Source organism: Globicephala melas, chromosome 12 (assembly GCF_963455315.2).
Source record: "Globicephala melas chromosome 12, mGloMel1.2, whole genome shotgun sequence".
Lineage (NCBI taxonomy): Eukaryota > Metazoa > Chordata > Mammalia > Artiodactyla > Delphinidae > Globicephala > Globicephala melas.
In genome coordinates, this window is record NC_083325.1 from 8,713,344 (window position 1) to 8,734,284 (window position 20,941).

Sequence of the window (20,941 nt, forward strand, 5' to 3'; positions counted from 1 at the left end):
ACAACGAAGACTCGACATAGCCAAAAATAAATAAATAAATAAATAAATTTATTTTAAAAAACCACAAAAAACTGTCAAAGGAGCAAAAGACCAAAAAAGACTGAGGAGCCAACTGTTCCAGATGAAAGGAGGTTAAGGAGATGTGACAATAAATGCAATTTGGACCTGGATTAGATCCTGGACATGGAAAAAGGAGAGCTTCTTGGGACTCAATGAAATGTGAATACGGATCACGGATCAGATAAAAGTATTAAATCAGGAAGTAGTTAAACTTTCTGCTTTTGAAAACTGCACTGTGGTAAAAGAATGTTCTTGTTCTTTTTCTTATAAAATACATACTGAAGTCTTAGTGGGGATGAGGGTGAGGACAACTGAGCTACAGACTCATCCGATGACTGGCTCAAAGAAAAATTTTAAAATTCAGATAAATTTCTATCTTCTATGCTATGATTATCCTAGTAAATCATTAAGAGAATGTGAAATTCTCATTAGTCCAGGTTTTTGTTGGGCTGTATTTAACTTCATTTTTGTTTAGCAGGCATGCTATCCTGCTAGAAGAAAAATCGTGAATCCAAAATTGGCCACAAAATATATACTAATAAATGTTTATGCTCTGATCACAGATAATGCATATGGGTGAATTCAATGCCAACATTTGGTGCTTTTTTCTCTATCTCAATTGATTTGACACTGGGTGGGACATTTAACTTTTCTGAGTTTTAGTTTCCATGGCTGTAGAATGGGGATTCTACTCCTTGCCTTCAAGGGTTGAATATAAAAGAAATGCAGAGCACCTGATATGGTACCAGACACCAAGCAAGTGCCTTCCGCGCGTCAGGGAGTATTACGGCATGTGTCTCCAACTCTCTTCCTATTAGCTTAACTGATTAGAGCCTGGGTCTGGGAAATCCCAGTTCTATGCCGGCCCAAGGCAAATCAGTACTTTCTGGTCATAAGCCAGCCCCCATTCTTGGATTCTAGGTCATCCATCAGCAAATGCAAGATCCTCCTGATGAGCCTTCAGGGCCTGACCTAGCCTGGTATCTCACTTCCCATCACCGTTCACAAAAAGCCACTCAAAGCCATGACCACGGACACGTGGGCCCCATATATCAGGAAAGGTTAGTATAAAACCTTCGTTAGATATTTTTTAAAAACCAGCAATCTCTGATGGAAACAACTCAGAAAGGTGGTCGCCTCTGAGAGTGGAATGGAGGTTGCCTGGGAAGGAGTGTGAGGAACTTTCTGGAGTGTTGTTAATGTTCTACATCTGGATAGGGGTATGTTGCAGGGTATACATTTATCAAAACTCAGAGGACATATGCTTAATATTAGTGTACTTCATAGTTCACACATGCATTTTGCCTCAATAGAAAAAAAATCTGTAAACACAGAACTCTAATGATATGCATGTTGAAGTATTTGGGAGGAATACCGATAGCTGCAATTTACTTTGAATTATATTTTAAAATTAGGTGCATTAATGGATGGATAGAAAAATGGATAGATGGATAGTGATAAAATAAATACAGTAAAATGTAAATGGTAGAATCTAGGTGGTGGGTATATGGTTGTTTAACTGCACAATTATTTCTGTTTTGCTGCATGTTTGAAATTTTTCAAAATACAATGTTGGAGGACGGGAGGAGGAATCAATGCCTAGAGCCCAGGACCTTGAAATGGACTGACATTTAAAATACCTGATTATTTTCAACACTGAATCCACAATTCTCATTGGGTTGGATAAAGAAAGCATGATTATAGCAATGAATAATCAGTTAGCTTTTTTCTATCTTCACCACTGGCTGGTCTAGTGAACCGTAAGATCCTGGACAAATCCAGATCAAAGATGAAGGACCAGTGTCCAAGTGCAGGTTCAAGGTCCAGGTCTAGGTTCATTACCAAAGTACAGGAGAACAGTTCAGCCACGAGCCCTGATGACTTCACGCAGGTCCAAAGTCCAAGTTCAGTATCCACGTCCAGATCTAAGGTCCAGGCCCATGTCTATAAACAAGGTCAGGTCTAGGTCCAAATCTGAGGTTAAACCAAAGGTCCACATTCAAGTTTATTTGTTTGTTTGTTTATTTATATATTTATTTACAGCTTCGTTGCTACACACGGGCTTTCTCTAGTTGTGGCAAGCAGGGGCTACTCTTTGTTGCAGTGCATGGGTTTCTCATTGCGGTGGCTTCTCTTGTTGCAGAGCACGGGCTCTAGGTGCGTGGGCTTCAGTAGTTGCAGCATGTGGGTTCAGTAGTTGTGGCACACATGGGCTTAGTTGCTCTGCGGCATGTGGGATCTTCCCAGACCAGGGATCGAACCCGTGTCCCCTGCACTGGCAGGCGGATTCTTAATCACTGCTCCACCAGGGAAGTTCCCACATTCAAGTTTAGAAGTCCAGTTCCAAATTCTAGGTTCTAGGTCCAAATTATAATAATGCCAAGCACATGTTTCATTTCAAATTCATGTCCAAGCTCCAGGTTCAATGTTCAAGGGCAGATCAAGTTTCAGTATGAAGTTCCAGGATGAAGGTCATATCTAGGTCCAGGACTGAGGTCTAGGGTCCAGGTTTGAGGACCATGTATCAAGGTTCAGATCTATAGCTAAAGATCAGATTTAAGGCCAGATTCAAGGTTCAGGACTAATCCAAGTACATGGCTGAGGTCTGCTGTCTGGTTTTCAGGTCCAAGTCCAAAGACAAGGTCAGTAGCCAAGGCCTTTGACCAGGTTGAGATCTGAGGTATAGTCCAAAGATCAGGTCCAAGGTCTAGGGCTAGGTCTGAGTTCCAGGTTCAAAGTTCAGGTGCAAGGTCAAAAGTCTACTTCCAATGTCCAAATCCAGGATTTGGTTCAAGGCCCATGACTATTTTTGAGGTTCAAGTTATATCCAGGCTCACATCCAAGGTTGAGGGACAAAGTGCAGGTCAGATTTGAGAGGATGAGGGGAGAATGACCAAAAAGGCAGAGTAGAAAGACCCTGAGCTCACCTCCTCTCACGAGCACAACAAAATCACAACTATTTGCAGAACAACCATCAATAAAAAAGACCAGAACCTATCAGAAAAGATCTTCTACAGCTAAAGACATAAAGAAGGAACCATGTCAACACAGGTAGGAGGGGCAGACTTGTGATATAATCAAGTCCCATACCCCTGGGTGGGCAACCCACAAACTGGAGAATAATTATATTGTAGAGATTCTCCCACAGGAGTGAGAGTTCTGAGCCCCACTTCAGGCTCCCCAGCCTGGGGTCCTGTACCAGGAAGATGAGCCCCCAGAAGATTTGGCTTTGAAGACCATCAGGGCTTAATTTCAGGAGTCTTTGGGAAGACTGGGGGATACAGACTTCACTCATAAAGGGTACACACAAAATCTCACGCTCACGGGAACCCAGAGCAAAAGCAGTAATGTGATAGGAACCTGGGCCAGACCTAGCTGCTGGTCTTGGAGAGTGCCCCAGAGAGGCTGGAGGGGGTGGCTGCAGCTCACCTGGGGGACATAGACACTGGTGGCAGCAATATTGGCGAACATTCTAGTGCAGGAACAAGGCTCCTTGGGGCTTCCACCTTGGCTCATTAGGCCAAAGACCGGGCCCCGCCCAACAGCCTACAGGCACCAGTGCTGGGAAGCCTCAGGCCAAACAACTAACTAGGCAGGGACACAGCCCCACCCATTAGCAGACAGGCTGCCTGAAGAGTTCCTGAGCGCACAGCCACCTCTAGATAGGACCCTGTCCACCAGAGGGCCAAGACCCAGCTCCACCCAGCGGTGGAAGCCTGCACCAGCTTCTAGACCAGCCTCACCCACCAGGGGGCAGACACCAGACAGAAGAAAACCACAATCCAGGTGCCGAAAGCCACTCGCTTTTCTTCTCTGCCGAGGAGGCTGCACAGTTGGGAAGCCCAGGGGTGCTCCTTCTGTTCTTTCAGGCTCCCGGGCTTGTACCAGTGCACTCTGCGAACCAGCTGTGCCCCCGCGGTGCAAGGGAGTGCCCACCCTGGGGGCCTGGCAATTGCTTGGCACTTAAAAAAACTTTCTGGAGGGCTCCGGGAGCATTGTAGGGGTTCGGAAGTGGGTCTCGGAGGCTCCCCCAACCTTGACTGCATTTGTGTGCAGCTGAGTGCGAGGCCAGTGTCCAGTGAGGGACAGGGGTTGCTCGTGTGTGATGTCAGAAGAGAGGCTGGACCGAGGGTGCAAAGTGGGAGGGAGAGGAGGAGCCTGTTTAGGACCAAGATCACAGGATGTTTCCGGCTTTAAATTGAAAGGAGAGGGGTGCCCCCCAACCCTTGTAATGACTGTGGGCTGCAAGGGTGTTCTTAGATTCTGGTATTTAGGTTATTTTCTTTTTTGTATTAAAATAACGCTGCAATAAACATTTGTACATGTCTCTGGGTACACATGTGTGAAAGCTTACCTGTGTATGGGAGCCAGAAGTGTGGTTGCTATGTTACAGGAATAAGTCTTCAACTTTACTCAACAAAATCACTCCCTGCACTTCAGATAAGCATTTTTCTTCTCCATTTTATTCATTCAGGGTTTGCATTTCACCTCTCCTTCCTCAGGGTATTATTACCAATGGCCCCAGACCCAGAGAAGGAACCTGCCTTGGCTTCCTTCTATTTGATAGAACCCTGGCAGAAGGGTCTGAGAGGGACCAGAGTGTGCTTGATAAAGTTACAGCAGGTCTCTGGTCCTGCTTAATTTTGGGAGTTGGTAGCATCAGATGTCCGAGGGCCAGTGTTTCAGGGGGGATGGAGCAGTCTTCTCTCTTACTGAATCAGTTGAGTTACACGTTTTTCCAGATGCTCCTTATACTGTTACTGCCAAGATATCCTTTGCCCAGCTCCGTGTGGTTCCTTGAGGCCTGGAAGCTTTGGGACTCTCCAAGCTTGAGGCATTGGACTCTTTACCAGGCTGGTTTCCCCAGAGCCAAAAAGCTCCAGCCCGCTCATCTGAGGTCCTGCCACCTCTCACCTCCCCAGGGTTCTGCCAGGGATCCTGCATCAGTCCATACCTTGAGGGGTGCCCACCAACATTTTCTTTCTTTTTTGTTTCAGAGACTCTCTCTCTTGAGACAGACAGACAGACACACACACACCCACACACAGACCTCAATGAGCTTAGATTCCCACAAAAGGCACAAAGAGAAGCTATCTCCCAGCATGGATCCCCATGGCTGAACCCAGTACAGAGGGAAGAACGGCCTTCAGGGGCAGCACGATGGCTGGGCGACCACAAACCCTGTCTCAGGTTCCAAGACAGTGAACGGCAGTCCTGAAAACAACCCGAGACCCAACCTCCCAACAATCTTGGAACAATCTTTTCATCTTAACTAGATGAAACTGTATTCATTTATTTCTCTAGGACGATAACGTGATTTTTGTGCACCTAAGAAGTTGAACGGGCCATCCCCATTATACTGTGTTATTTTAAAGTTTATTCACAACACCTCTGTGAGGTAGGCAATATGGTTCCCATTTTTCAGGTGGGGAAAGCGAGGCCTAGTGAGGCAAAATAACCTGCCCAAGGGGCAGGGCTGTGACTTGAACGACAGCAGTCCTGATTCCCCAAGGCCCATATTCTAACTTGCCACCCAAACTCCTTAGGCATAAGCACAGGACAAAGCTGGGGAAACGCTTACCGAGCTTCCTGTCCATCCATGCCTTCCTGAACTGCCTGACCAACCCCCCATGGTGACCCGGGACAAGTGATGCCAGGAATCTTAGCATCCTGCTTGGGATACACTTCTTATATATCTGAATTCTTTGAATCACTCACTCTGACAAACGCTGCCGCTTCGGTTGCATTTTCTTACCTGCTTTTGTACTTATCCCCTTCACATCGAGCACGTGCTGTCCCTGTTCACCAGCGCCCGTTCTTTTGGGGAAGCTGGGCTCATTGCCCTAGAAACATACCCCAGGACTGAATCTTCCCTTATAACAAACTATGAAGCAGGAGTCATCCAGTATTTTTAAAATCCAGGTCTCTATTTTTCCTGTGCAAACATGAATGTAGGCAAAATTAATAGTCAAAAGGCTTTTTAAAATATATGCATTTTGATAACACGTTGCTAGTTACATTTTGCTGTTGATATGAGCTTGGATCGCACTTTCCTTTAATAGGCCTTTGAAATTCCTTTTAGAAAGTTAAAATGGTGAAATGGTCCATAGTAAAAACCAGAAGAGACCCATGTAAATCCAAAATACATACCTGAAAAGGCAGCACCTTTTGGATGAACTACATTAGGGCCGAGTTATGTAGAATATGGATTATATAAGAGTGGACCACAGAGACTTCAAAGCAAATGGAGCATCTTGTCTGAGAACAAGAGAGAACAGGAAGAAAGAAGAGGAGAAGGAAGAGAAGAGAAAGAAGGAAGAAGAAGGGGACACAGAGACAGAGAGATTGATGGAAAAGAGCATCAGGAAAACCTACATATACGGCTTCTCTGCATCAGGAGAGTGACTCGTCTTTGGGTAATTTACAATGTGTATTAAGCAAAGGATGGACCATTAAGGTAATAATTCACAAACATAGAACCCAAATCTAGAGATACCTTATATAAAATGTTAATGCAATACTATTTACTGGATTAGACAAAAAGAGCTAGGTTCTACACTCTGCACATTTTCAGCTAAGAGCTTTGCCTCAGGATGTAATTCCAAGGGACGGGACAGCAAGGCTTCCTCTTCAGGGGTCAAGGAGCAGTTTGCAAAGACATGACCTAAGGGTCGCATCTCCTAAAAGTCCTAGTGGTCAGCTTGTTTGGCTTAGGACCCCATTCCAACCTCCAACCTGGGAGCCTTTCCCCTCCACATAACTCTCCCCACCAAGTCAGAACAGGCTGCCCCAGAACCCTGACTCAGGTACCAAGAGAGAGGTTGTGTTTGAACCCCTCTGGCGGGTTAGCAGATGTCTCTTTCCCTAACGGAGATGCTCTTTTCTATGAAACAGATTCTGGTTTCACAGCAGCTGGACAGCAGGGAGCCTGGATTTGCTTCTCAGACTCGAAGTGACCTCAGCTGGGGAGAGCTGGCTTTATCCCTTGTGCTTGTTGCAGCACCAATGGCCAGGGTTTCTAGGATCCCAAAGAGCACACGAGGATATACCAGAGTCAGAAACAAGCCCCAGACTGTCTCATGTATTGAATTTGAGTTACCACATGTACTTCAGATTCTGTTACATCTCCCTCAGCAGAAGGGGGTGAAGTGAGGGGCAGGAGCGGGTGGGTGACTAAATCATCTTCCACTTATAAAAAAAAAAAAATGAAGTTCAAAAGTCTAAAAACTCCCCGTGGATAAATATTAAAAGAGTTTTGTGCTCACACTTTCATCCTCTTGAGCAGGGGACACCTCACACTTTACAAAGCCCTGCTGCACGCAGTGCTTCTTGTGGAGCTCACAGCAACCTGCCACTTAACGGGGGCAGATGTAAAGAGTCCCATTTTCTAGATGAGGACACTGAGGCCATGCAGCTCGCAAAGGGTAAGGAAAGCTGGAATTCAACCCCGGCCAAGTCCCGCGCCGTGCAGCATCACACTGACAGCTGGCTCTGGGAAGCGGGAGACAGACCTCTGCGTCTTCACCGTTGTTTTGGCCTCTGTTTGTGGAGCATCCCCGTCAGGCGGGAGGCCGAGCTTCACCTGGTTTTCCAGTTGGCTGAGCCGCTGTTTCACTCTCATCTGGGCGGCACTGTACTCAGCCAACAGCCGTGCAAACCTGGTCTGCAGGGTGTCCAGGGAGGACTCCAGATGCTCCACTTTCTCCTCGATGCCCTGGGGGTCCGCCCCGGCCTTGGCCAGCTCCTCGTCGATCAGGTTGTCCTTCATCAGGATCTGCCGCCCCTTCTCCTCCAGCGCCTTCTTGGCCTCAGGGTACTCAGTGAGCGCCTCCATCAGATCGTCCCTGGAGAGGCAGAACAGGTCCGAGTAACCGAGGCTCCTGATGTTGGCCGTCCTGCGGTTCCCCGACTTGCTCCCCTTGATGTTCAAGATGCTGATCTCGCCAAAGTAACTCCCATCGCTGAGGACCACGAACTGGGTGACCCCATCCTCAGCCACCACAGCCAGCTTGCCCTCCTTGATGATGTACATCTCCCTCCCTATGTCCCCCTTCTTGCAGATATAATCCCCGGGGCTGAACACCGCAGGCCGCAGCTTCAGCACCAGCTCCACCAGCAGCCCTGCCTCGCAGTCCTGGAAGATGCGGACCTTCCTCAGGGTGTCCAGGTGCACGCTGATGGCGATCTCGGCCCTCAGCTTGTCGGGGAGGCACTTGAGCACCTCCCTCTCATCCACCGTCTTCTTGTTGGCCCACAGGTAGTCGAACCACCGGATCACCCGTGTCTCCAAGTCCTTGGTCACCTTGCGGAATTGCATGTACTGCTTGACGGAGTCACTCTTGGCCTGGAACTCAGCCTGCGAAGCGTTCATGTGCGAGATCATGGAGCCCACGTTGCCCACAATGGTGGCAAAAATCAGGACACCCACCAGGAAGTCGAGGACCACAAAAAGATACTCCTCATCTTTCACGGGGGGTGGGGTCTCGCCGATGGTGGTCAGGGTCAAGGTAGACCAGTAGAGACTGTAAATGTACTTCCTGGAGAGGCGCCCATACTCTGGGTTGGAGATGTTTGGGTAGACCCAGGAGTCGGTCCCGAAACCAATGAACTTGGAAATGGCAAAGTAGAGGCAGGCGTTCCAGTGGATGATGATGAGGATGTACAAGACCAAGTTCCCAATCCTGAACATGTTGGGGTAGTTGGTCCTCGTCTCCGTGCGGTCAAAGAATTCAAAGAGCCGGGACAACTTTAGTAGGCGGTTGAACCTCAGTTCTGGGTAGTTCATGCCCAGCTTAAAATAAGCCAGGTCCGTGGGGACCAGGGACAACATGTCCAGCTTGAAGTGCAAGGTCTTTGTGTAGTGCTTCCACAGCCGGTTGGCATCCGTGACCAACAAGCCTTGCTCCAGGAAGCCTGATGAAGAAGACAGATCACGTGGGCATCAAAGAGGCCTTTTTATGACCATGGCCCGCAGAAAGGTATCTCACCTCAAGACCACACAAAACCTGGTTATACATATATAAAAGAAACAACTTCCACAAACCACACATACCATTACTACAGGAAATGCACTCTGGTATTTTCTATTCAACGATCTAATCTATTTTATTCAATTAAAAACATAGATCAGTTAGGTAAATTTGAATGTGGATTGGGTATTTGATGGTAGTAAGGAATGCTTATTAAATTTTCAGAGATAAATGAAAGTTATACTTAAAAAATGGGACCCTAATTAAGGTTAAATGCTAACGTGGTTACTGTCTGAGATTTGCCTTAAAAAACTCCATACAAGACCAGGGAGTGGGAGGATAAATGAAAAAAGATGAGCAAAATGTTGATAACATTTGGAGCTGGGTAAGGGTATGTTGGGATTCATAACACTACTGTCTCAGTTTTGTATATGTTTGAAAATATTAACAATAAAAAATTTGAGGGCTTCCCTGGTGGTGCAGTTGTTAAGAATCTGCCTGTCAATGCAAGGGACATGAGTTCGAGCCCTGGTCCGGGAAGATCCCACGTGCCACGGAGCAACTAAGCCCGTGCACCACAACTACTGAGCCTGCGCCACGACTACTGAGCCTGCGCTCTAGAGCCTGTGAGCCACAACTACTGAAGCCTGCACGCCTAGAGCCCGCAACGTGAGAAGCCACCGCAGTGAGAAGCCCATGCACCGCAACAAAGAGTAGCCCCCACTCGATGCAACTAAACAAAGCCTGCGCGTAGCAATGAAGACTGAACGCAGCCAAAAATAAATAAATTTATGAAAAAAAATTGAAAACACTGGTCATGGCCTAGCAAACTGACTTTACAAATCACTGATGGCGTATGACCCGTCTTTTTATTTTTTATTTATTTATATTTATTTATTTTTTAAACTCTATTTATTTATGGCTGCATTGGGTTTTTGCTGCGGTGCGTGGGCTTCTCATTGCGGTGGCTTCTCTTGTTGTGGAGCACGGGCTCTAGGCGCACAGACTTCAGTAGTTGCAGCACGCAGGCTCAGTAGTTGTGGCTCACAGGCTCTGGAGCGCAGGCTCAGTCGTTGTGGCGCATGGGCTTAGTTGCTCCGTGGCATGTGTGATCTTCCCAGACCAGGGCTCGAACCCGTGTCCCCTGCATTGGCAGGCGGATTCTTAACCACTGAGCCACCAGGGACGTCCTGCAACCTATCTTTTTAAAACCTTGCCCAGGAGCACAGTGGTTTTCCTTTCTGGTTGCCCATTACTGTCACCCAAGGGGCTCTGAAAACACATGAAGCCTGGGACCCACCTTGGTCTGGAGATGGGCTGGACCTTGGTAGTCGTGAAGCGTTATTACTGGTGAAATCCACCAAATAGGCCATGACCTGCCGTCTCCCTTTGTCCCTCTCTCCCTTCCTTTCTCTCCCTCCCTCTTTCTTCCTTTCTTTCTTTCATTTTCAAACATGCAAAAGAGTGCAGAGACTAATGTAACAAATGCTTCTTAGATCTGGGTGAGCAACAGCAACACACCAAGGGCTCTGTAAGTCACAGAGCTGGACCTGTCCCCAGAGTTTGGTCCCATAGGTCTGGGGCATCTCTAACAACTTTCAGGTGATGCTGCTGGTCCAGGGCCACACTTCGAGGGCTAGACCGAGGTAGGACTGCCCCCTCTGTGAAAAGCAAACATCAAGTTTGTCATCACATGTTAGGGACACCTGGCTTCACAGCTCCCCATCCCCTATTTGTTTGGTTACACTCGTGTTTATTGAGTGCCTAGATCATTACATTGCACTCGTGTGCCTTGGGACTCCTCAACACCTCCTTAATAATCTTGTCTCAATTCTGACTATTTTTTCTCCTGGAGTATGATCCATGGCCTCTTGGTGTCTGTGCCTACCTGTCCCCCTCTCTCTCCCAGCCTTCTGCTGAATCTTAGATTGCCAAGGACAATACCAAGCACAAAAAGGGGTGGGGTCAATGTCTGGGTGAGGGCTGCCTGTCCCACCGAAGCCTGATTGATGCAGGGAGTCCCCCCAACCAGTCAGCCACCCACGGGGCTCTTGCATCTCCATAGGCTCGTGTAACCATGGAGTGGCAGGCCACCAGGACTGGCCAAGTCACCCAGGCAAGCCTCAAGCTGTGTTCTTGAGATCTTCTAAGTTATGATGCAGGGCACTAATTCTGGAGCAGGGGGGCCACCCATCTGGCCTGCTGGGTGGTGACTGTGGCCTTTAGGCTGGCCACTCAGCATCTCTGGGCCCCAGTTTCTAAAGCAGTAAGATGGAGATAACCATGTCTACACTTCTCGTCTTCTGCAGCAGTTCTCATAAGAAAACAAGACGTGCTTGGAATGCTTTGTACACCATGAAGCCACCCTGAGGTTTTGCTGTGATCCAGTGGTTTTTGCATCCACAACCATGGCACAGTTTTTAGTTTAAAACTCTTGGAAATGACAAGCAGGGCCTCCGCCAGCATATGTGATGTCTTTGTGAAAATAAGAAAAAGGAGGCCCAAGGAGGCCCAGCTTGGAGACTGAGGCATGGGTGGGGCTTTAGCCCCCACTCACAACTAGAGGTGATCTTGTTACCGACTGGGGTCCTCGGACTCTTTAATCAACAGAAATTGATAAGAGTCCAGATGAGGAATTCAGGCCTTTATTGGGACTCATGCTGCAGCACAAGGGAGCGAAAACAATAGCAGGTGGCCTTGCTTGCTCCCTGAGGGGTGGGAGCGAGCTTGTCCCTTAAAGGATATGGGGGTGGGTTGGTGGGTTGGGCTGGAGGGGGGGCTTAGGTGGTCTGCACATACATGTAGTTATGTTTAGTCCTTTACAGATTCTTTGTGTCCTGTTGCTAGAGGAGATGTTTGTCTAGCGGCAAGTGCAAGCACTCTGGTAGAGGGTCCCAGGTCCCAGCCTGTCTTAATCGAAGGAAGTCATATCCCTCTAGGCCCTGTTTTAGATTTTAGTTCTGAAACTAATATACTTGTAGTATATTACACCTCATCTAAAAGCCATGAGGTAACATGCCCTGGCTCCTCTGACTGTCCAAGAAGAGGAACTCCAAGGGCTACCATTCTGGATCTCCCTGAACCTGCCCTGTGGCCCCCAGGTGGCCCCCGAACCATGCTGTGGGGTCTGCGGCCCTGGGCCCACTCACCTGTCCGGGCTCGGACTAGCACATCGAAGCCATAGAGGAAGTCGGCTGAGTAGTCCAGGACCAGCCAAAGCATCAGGTGCTCAGACTGAAGCTCATCAAAACAGGCCCTAAACAAGTGTGAGAAGCGGCAGGTGTGTAGCGGGGAGGGACCAAGGCGGGCAGCAGCTCTGTGCTACAAACCTGGGGTCAGCTCATCCCGCTAACAGCCCAGCCCACAGGGTTGCACCCCAGCATCAGCATCCCAGCCCCGATGAGGGGACCCAGGCTCTCAGAAGCTTTTCTGTCTCAAGGTCACCGAGGTCCTAAGAAGAGCTGGGACTGACCCCAAAGAGTGGGCCCCGTTGCCTCACAGCAGTAGCGACAAGATTGCTCCCCTCCCCTGGCCGGGGAGCAGTTTATCCAGGCCTCAGATGAAGGGGCTGAGAACTTGCCCTTTCTGGGGCCTTTAAATGCCAACAAAGATATAACAATTTCTGAGAGATTAACAACAGAACAAGCCACATCCGTCCCCACAAATCAGCAGTTTGGGAGCGCCCCGAGGCCCCGGCCGCCCTCACAAGAGCAGCAGCTCACCCTGCATCCCAACCGGCTCAGAAAACCCAAAGCCCACAGCCAACAGCCTGAAAATGTCGCCTAGCGCCTGCATCCCTGTCCTGCAGGTCAGCTCAGGAGTGACCCAGCCCCTCCCACTTCCCCTCAGAAGAGCAACGGCTCGCCCTTGCATCTTCCTCCTGCAACTCCATCAAGGAGGCTCCAAGGTGCCAGGACCATGGTTTCGATCTCAAAGCCAGGCCTCCACCAGTGCTTCAGGGAACCCAGGAGGAACTTAGGCACATGCAGCTGGATGGTGGCTGCCAGGGACTCAGAGCTCTGTGTTGAGGCCCCGTCCCACGCCCCTACCTGCAAACAAGCAGACACCAGTTGTAGAAGATGGGCACGGCGATGATGGTCAGCCAGTGATAGTACATGTTGTTGGAGGGGTCCACCACGGTGGTGTCCTTCTTCTTTCTGGAAACACCGACACACAAGCAGCACAGTGTGCTGGAAGGCCACAGCTTTGGAAAGGTTTAGAGACCCGGCCTAGCTTAGAGACCCCAGGGCAACTGCGGGCTTCAGCTAGAGATGGCTTCCCAGATAGGGTGCGGTCAGTCCCAGGGGGGTCACATGGGTGTCCCTGTATGGGTGCCCCCACCCAGGCTGGGAGCAGGGCAGACTCCGAAGGCCTTCTCTCCCAGCTCAGCGCCCCAGGAAGCCACCGGTGACTACAAAATGACAGTGATGACATTCCCGTGTCCTGGGGTATCATCCATAGCCTTCAGGGTGCTGAGGAGGAAACTGGAGCAGTGATGTTGGAACCACCTCGGGGAGCTCTGTGAAAATGCCAGCTCTCAGGCCCAGCCAGAGCCCTCCAGGACTGGGGTCTGGAAATGTGCACTTAATCACTGTCCTGGGTGGTTCTGAGACAGCTCCTCTCTGGACTGAACTTGGGAGCCCAGAGCTCTCCCTTGGGAATGTGCTCTTTCCACCTCACTAACTGCAATCGTGCAGATGTTCTAAAGACATTTCCTGCCTCTCCACCAAAAACCACCAACCTGGGAATCATCGAGGTATGTCAGCCAACACTGAATGGAAGAAATAGCTTAGGGTGCTTTCGGTGTTTATTTTCAGGATTTTCGGAGGATTGGAATTTATAGGCGGTACTGGAGATCTTTCTTTGGGTCCACGCGTCTCCTCCCCCACCCCATCTGCCCCCCATGCCCGCCTAGGCCTGCAGAGCTGCTCCCGCACCCCAGAGGAGACCCTGAGCTGCCTGTTTTCACCTCAACTCAGCAAGTCCGAGATCAGCAGCTGATTAACTGGGCTTTGGACGGTCCCAACACTCATTGCCACTGGGTTTGGATTAAAGTTTGTGAATATAGTGTTTTCTAGTACCCAGGAAAAGGGCTCCGCGTACTCCACTGTGTGGACGGCCACCTTGTGGGCAAACAGAATGCCCAAGGGGAGGGCACCGGAGCAGGCTCCCAGGGAAGCCCCGAACTGCTCACCTGAGGCTGGAGACAAACCTGCCTACCTACAAGCCCCCCTGTGGGCTCCCCGACCTTCCCTGCAGAACGAGACCCTCACGTGATCTCAGCAGGCCTGATCCCTGCCTGAGACCAACTCCTTTTCTGTAGCCCTAAGCAGCCCTCTCTCCAGGGCTGCCCTAAGGCCTGATTGCATCTCTCTCCTCCCCAGGGCCAGGGCCGGGTGGTGTGGAACCAGGCCTGCTGTGACATGGAACCCCCTCTTTGGGGGCAGTTTCTCCCAGTACTTACTCCTCCTTTTTTTGCTCTTCCTTTTGCTCTTCCTTTTTTTCTTTCTCCTTTTTCGCCTTGTCACTGGATGACACAGGGTGACATTTAGCAATTTTCATATACCAAGGTCATTACCACGGGGAGAGGGTAGGCCACAGTGACACGGGGGAGAGGGCGTGGTGCAGGAAACCAATCTTTCTAGCACACTGGGATGAAATGAGGTTGTTTGTTTCATGAATAATATCATTATTACTGAAGGGGGAGGGTACCACCTCCACTGAAGTATCCATTGTATACATTGAAATGTACACAACGGGTCAGTCTAATATTCTACAATTTCTGACCTATTTCCGTGAGTCCCTAGAAAGTCACAGCAGCTTGAGACTGGAAACTTTTGAGGTAATGGGAAATAAACCCAAATCCACACCTTTACGGTGGAAAAGTCACTCAGGGTTTTGGGAGTCACATGGAACGCTCTTTGTTCTGAGGAAAGGGGGTGGCTTTTCCGTTGTTCTGGGGTCACATGAAAACCTGGCCCTTGATGGGAAAGCCAGGGGACAGAAAGGAAGCAAGACCCTTCGGCAGGCACAGGTGTGCTGTGCAGCAGCAAGTCTTCAAGTCGTCTGAGGCAAATGCAGCCGCGCTCAGACGCTTCCAGACTTTGCTGGATGTGGCGTTGCAGGTGGGGCCTCGCCCTCCTGTCTGCATCGGCAGGAAGGGCCTGTAAGGGCAGAGGTTTCCTCAACGCACAGCTTTGCTCTGCTTCCCCTTCTTTATTGCACGTCCTTCATGGGCTGGACACAGTTACAAGGGTTACCTATTAACGGTTACAGTAGTCCTGCAAGGCACGCATTATTACCCACTGAACAGCCGAAGAAACAAAGGTGGAGGGTAAAAGACCCTGCCTGCCTCAGGGCACCCCCGGAATCACCCGCAGGCCCTTCTGATTCCCCTGTTCCTGCCCCTGGAGGAAGGAAGGGCTGAGAAATAAGTGTCTGCTAATTAAACACTCGTTGAAAAGGACCAATGCACTTTACACAGCACTTCCCCAGGAAATAATCAAAGGTGTGTGCAAACATGCATACAGAAGAATCATCACCACCATTATTTCTAAGTCACAGCACAAACAATCTGATCATACACAGAGGAAATTCTTCATCAACCACAGAATTCTATGAGGCCACTTACGACGAGGTTGTGGAAGAAGGGGAAAATGTTCCTCAGATTTCGCTAAGTTAAAAAGTAGACTACAAAAGATTTTCTAATAATAGCTGTACTAGTTTTCTGTTGCTGCCAGAACAAATTACCACAGACTTAGTGGCTTAAAACAGCCCAAATGTATGATCTTGTAGGTCAGAGATCTGGTAGGGGTCTCATCGAAGTCAAGGTGTCGGCAGGGCCGTAACACTTTCCGAAGACGCTAGGGAAGAAACTGTTTCCTGCTCACTTGGATTGTTTGCAGAATTCAGTTCTTTGCAATTATAGGACGAATATCCTCATTTTCTTGCTGGCTGCAAGCTGAGGACATTCCCAGCTTTTAGGGGCTGCTGCATCCTTGGTTCATGGCGCCCTTCCTCCATCTTCAAAGCCGGCAACAGCGGGTTGGGTCCTTCTCAAGATGCCATCTCTCTGGGAAATGTTCTCCACTTTTAAGGATGCATGTGATTCGACTGGGTCCACCTTGATAAGCCAGGAGAATCTCCCCATCTCAAGGTCCTTAAACTTCATGACATCTGCAAACTCCCTTTCGCCATGTAAGGTAACATAGTCACAGGATGTGGGGATTAGCATATGGGCACCTCCGGGCTACCTACTACAGTCTTCACTGGCCCTCAAAGATTTCCTTGCATCCCATGTGCAAAATGACTTCACCCCCATTCCAAGATCCCCCAGCCTCATCCCATTAGAGCATCAACTCAGAGTCCAAAATTATCATCCAAGTCTCATCAGTTCAGAAGTCCCAAATCTCATCATCTAAATCAGGTGTGTGGGAACTCTGGGTGTGAATCATTTGAGACACGAGTCCTCCCTACCTGTGGAACTAAAGAAACGAATCACCTCCATAAACACAGGAGAAGGCACAGGACACCAGGTGTAGATATTCTAGTTCAGCAAGGGAGAAGAAGATGGGAGGACAAAAGGAGTCAGTTGTTCCAAGTGACTCGAAATCCAGCAGGGCCATGGGCCAGTATGTTTCAAGGCCTGAGAATAAACCTCTATAGCTCATGACTCCGCCCTCAATCATCCTTCCTTTTTCATGAAAGGTAGCACCTGCTTGTAGCTGAGTAGTTTTTTATCAGCCTGCTTTCTGCATCTAGAATTTAGAGGTCTAACAGTTCTCCCTCATTTTATACTGTTTCTATCCTTCAGCTCCAAGCTGGCAGCGTTTCTGCTGCCATAAAATCTTCTAGACCTTAATGGGTCATGTATACCGGAGGGATCCACTCCGCTAGACAGAGGCTCGTCCACAAATCTTTCTGAGAAATCTCTTCTCTATTTTTGGCTTCTGGTGAGATGAGTCGTGGTTCACACCCTCGGTCTCTTCAGAGGGTCTTTGTGACTGAAGACTCAGAGCTTTTGATCTTCGAGTTATCAGCAAGAGTTCAGCCGCATCCTCTGCTTTTGCCTGAAGGCATGCTTTCCTGACAGTGACTTTTTAAAACTTATTCTCTTTTGCCATCTGAGCAGGCTGAGAACTTCCCAAGTCATCAAGTCTTGTTTCCTTTTCATTTATCAGTTCTTCCCTCAATTTCTTTCTTAAGTTTTACCATCAACAGCAAGAATAAACCAGGCTGCACCCTCGGTACCTTAGCTTAGAAATGTCCTCAGCTAAATATTCAAGCTCACTGCATACGAATTCTGCTTCCCCCATACTTGTGGGACATAATCCCGCTCAGCTTTTTGCCACTAAACATGAATCCTCTTTCCTTCAGGTTCTAAAAGCCTGCTCCTCACGTCCTTATGAGCCCTCACCAGCAGCGCCCCTAAAGTCCAGGTTTCTACTAATAGTCTGTTTCGACCATTTAGGTATTAAGTATGTAGGCAGCTTAGGTTTTTCTCTGTAACGCTCCCCATTTTTCCTTCTGAACCCTCACTGCTATAGTTTTTTTTCTGATGATTGTTCCCCACTTCTTTATATCTTTATTGGAGTAGAATTGCTTTACAATGGTGTGTTAGTTTCTGCTGTACAACAAAGTGAATCAGCTATATATATATACATATATCCCCATATCCCCTCCCTCCCACCCTTCCTATTCCACCCCTCTAGGTCGCCACAAAGCATCGAGCTGATCTCCCTGGGCTACTGGTAGAGTCTTTAACATTCACATGTCTTTTAACAACCTGTTCAAAGCAATCTAGGCTTTTTTAACAAAAGCATGCTCCTTAAAATTCTTCTAGATCCTGCCTAGGGTCAATTCTGAAGCCACTTCCACATTTTAGGTATTTGTTACAGCAGCACTCCACTTCTGGGATCAAAAGCTGTGTTGTTGATTTTCTACTGTTGCCATAACAAATGACCACAAGTGTAGTATCTTAGAACAACCCAAATTTATTCTCTTACAGTTCTGGAGATTGGAAGAAGTCATATAATCTGACTGGATGAAAATCAAGGTGCCCTCAGGCTGTGTTCCTTTTTGGAGGCTCTGGAGAGAATCTGTTTCCTGCTCACTGGGACTGCAGGCAGAATCCAGCTCCTTGAAGCTCAGGACCAAGGTCCCTGTTCTCCTGCTGGCTGTAGATGGAGGGCTATCCCTGGCTTTTGGAGGCTGCGGCATCCATGGCTCAGGCCTCCCTCCCCACTTCCTCCATCTTCCAAACCAGCAATGACAGGATGGTCCCACTCACACTGCGAATCTCTCCTCCTTCCGTCTCATATCTCTGACTCACTCTCCTACATCCCGCTTCTGCTTTTAAGAACTCATGTGATTACACTGGGCCCACCTGGATAATCCAGAATAATCTCTCCATCTGCAGGTCCTTAAATTTAATCACATTTGCAAAGTCTCCTTTGTCATGTAAAATAATCTACTCACAGGTTCCAGGGATTAGGATGGAAACATTTTTGGTGAGGTTGTGGTAGTGAAATTACTCTGCTTCCCACAGTAGTCAATATTGATTGATCATTTACTATGTACTCAGCACTTCACATGTATTAGAATAGTCTTAATACAACTCTGTAAGACGCCAGTTACAATCCCTATTTCACAAGTCGGGAAACTGATGCACAGAGAGGTCAGGTAACTTGCTCAAGGTCACAAAGCTCTTAGGTGGTTGAGTTGGGATGCAAATGCACTTAACCAGTACATACATTAAACATATTGCATCTGTCTATGTATCTGTGTATCTATGTATCCATGTATCTATCTATTCAATATATATGCCTAGAGAAAACTTGGAGGGATATTTGCCAACATGTGAAGAGGGGTTGTCTCTGATAATGGGGTTCAACTGCTAACGTAAAGTGTACTTTTTTATGGGTGTATGCTCGTGGGTGCTTTTCTGTGTTTTCTAAGTTTTTGACAATGAGCATATTAATAAACTAAGAACAAAAGTTGTTAGAATCTTTAAATGAGAAGAGCAAGGACACTCACCCATCCTCTGTTCTCTTGAATCTACTAGTCTTTCTGCAGCTGAAGTCTTAATGTCAAGTCACCAGCAGAGGGAGCTGCCCACAAGCTTATCGGGCACACTTAGCCCTGCTGGGAGTTTAATTACACCAGGCTCTGTCACCCTTGTTCAGGATTTGTGGCCCCAGGTTACAAGCTTTGGACTTTCCTCTGGCTACCAACCTGCTGAGGGCCTAGGGAAGACCCCGTGCCATCCAGCTGTGTCCCGGAATCCACCCAGCACTGCCCCAGGGGACCTACACAGAGCTACACAACGAGGCTGGTTTTGGCTGAGAACAGATTGATCGGGAGAAAGAAACTTTCAGAACCCATGGGACTAAGTGAAAATGCTAGAAATGTGGTGGAAGAATGGGGGAAGGTGTCCACAAGAATTACTTGTGTATCTTTGTACCCAGGTGGCTCCATTTGGGGGCAGCCCCCAATGTTGTCCCTCGGTCCTTGGCTGCAGTGTGCACCCACGATATGAGCCCATCGGAAAAGATTTATAAGAGCCTGATGTAGCTGACGGCATCCACACCATCCTTGCCCACATCCCAGCCCCAGGATGGAGAAGCCTGGAGACCCACCCACAAGACCTCTACCTATGGTTTCTGGTGCCCTGAGCCTTGCCTGACTGCGGGACTCAACACCAGGTTTCCAAGGGCATCAAACACATATCACAGTAGCTATCATTTTGCAGATTAAATCATTTCATTTTTCTTGACTGTTGGCATTTGGATCTCTGGATTTGATGTCCCAATTTATGTAAACAAAATGCAACTAAGGGGGAGAGGATGGGGGAGGGATCAACTGGGAGTTTGGGATTAGCAGATGCAAACTAGTATATATAGAATGGATAAACAACAAGGTCCTACTGTAGAGCACAGGGAACTATATTCAATATCCTGTGATAAACCATAATGGAAAAGAATCTGAAAAAGAACATACGTATGTGTAACTGAATCACTTTGCTGTATTCCAGAAACTAACACAACATTGTAAACTCACTTCAATTAAAAAAATACATTTAAAAAACAAACAAAGAAGCCCCCAAATGCAACTAAGGTTCACGGAGGGAAAATGGAAAGAAGTTCTATCAGAAGAACAAAGGGAAATAACAAGAAGAAGTTCTATCAGAAGAACAAAGGGAAATAACAAGAAGAAGCCTCGGCACAGTTCTCGGTCGGCTGGAAGTCAAGGAGTTGGCATTTCTTGGCTGATACGGATGGTTTTCCCCCCTAAGCTCCAGCTGAGACCCCCCTCCGCTCCTACCTCCACGGTGTTCTAAAAAGGAAGGCTGGAGAGCGGGGCACACACACACACACGTGTTCACACACAAACATGGTCACACACATACGCACACTGTGTGCTTGGGCTCTTGGGTGAGGCTGCCAGAATCACACAGCAAACTGCTCTGCCCGCTCGGCACCGGGTGGCAGGAAGGGATTTCGGTGGGTCACGGTTTCAAGAGGCTAATCTCTGGCACTATTTAAATCTCCTCTTTCCACTGTCCCGATCACGCCCTCCACATTGGCCTGAATTGGCTTGAAGACAAGGGCACTTCACCGGCACTCAGGAGCCTGAGGATGTAGAATGGGAAGTGCATTCTCATCATGAAGGAGGTTTAGCCACTGCTCTGTAAAGGGACTCCAGCTTTGCACCTTCAGATACATAGCAACAGAGGTGTTAGCATTGAAAATGTTTACCGAGCCAACCCCTTCTCTTTCTAGATGAGAACAATGAGAGACACAGAGATAAAAGGACCTGCCCAAAGAAGTCACACAGACCAGGTCCCTCTCCCCATTTGTCCACGGGGATGGGTTTCCAATGGAAGGAGCAGGACCCTAGAATGGTCTGGTGGG

General features: G+C 48.3%; 1 protein-coding gene across 1 annotated transcript in view; it reads right to left on the bottom strand.

Annotated features, from left to right (window-relative positions):
• Positions 1 to 7,501: 7,501 nt before the first annotated feature.
• The window catches only part of CNGA3 (cyclic nucleotide gated channel subunit alpha 3), a 41,407-nt gene continuing 27,967 nt past the window's right edge, over positions 7,502 to 20,941 (bottom strand). Inside the window, exons 6-9 of the mRNA XM_060309862.1 lie at positions 14,494 to 14,556; positions 13,079 to 13,186; positions 12,179 to 12,285; positions 7,502 to 8,973 (exon numbers count right to left, since the gene is read on the bottom strand). Coding sequence (XP_060165845.1) covers positions 7,502 to 8,973; positions 12,179 to 12,285; positions 13,079 to 13,186; positions 14,494 to 14,556 — 1,750 coding nt within the window. The remainder of the gene's footprint in view (positions 8,974 to 12,178; positions 12,286 to 13,078; positions 13,187 to 14,493; positions 14,557 to 20,941) is intronic.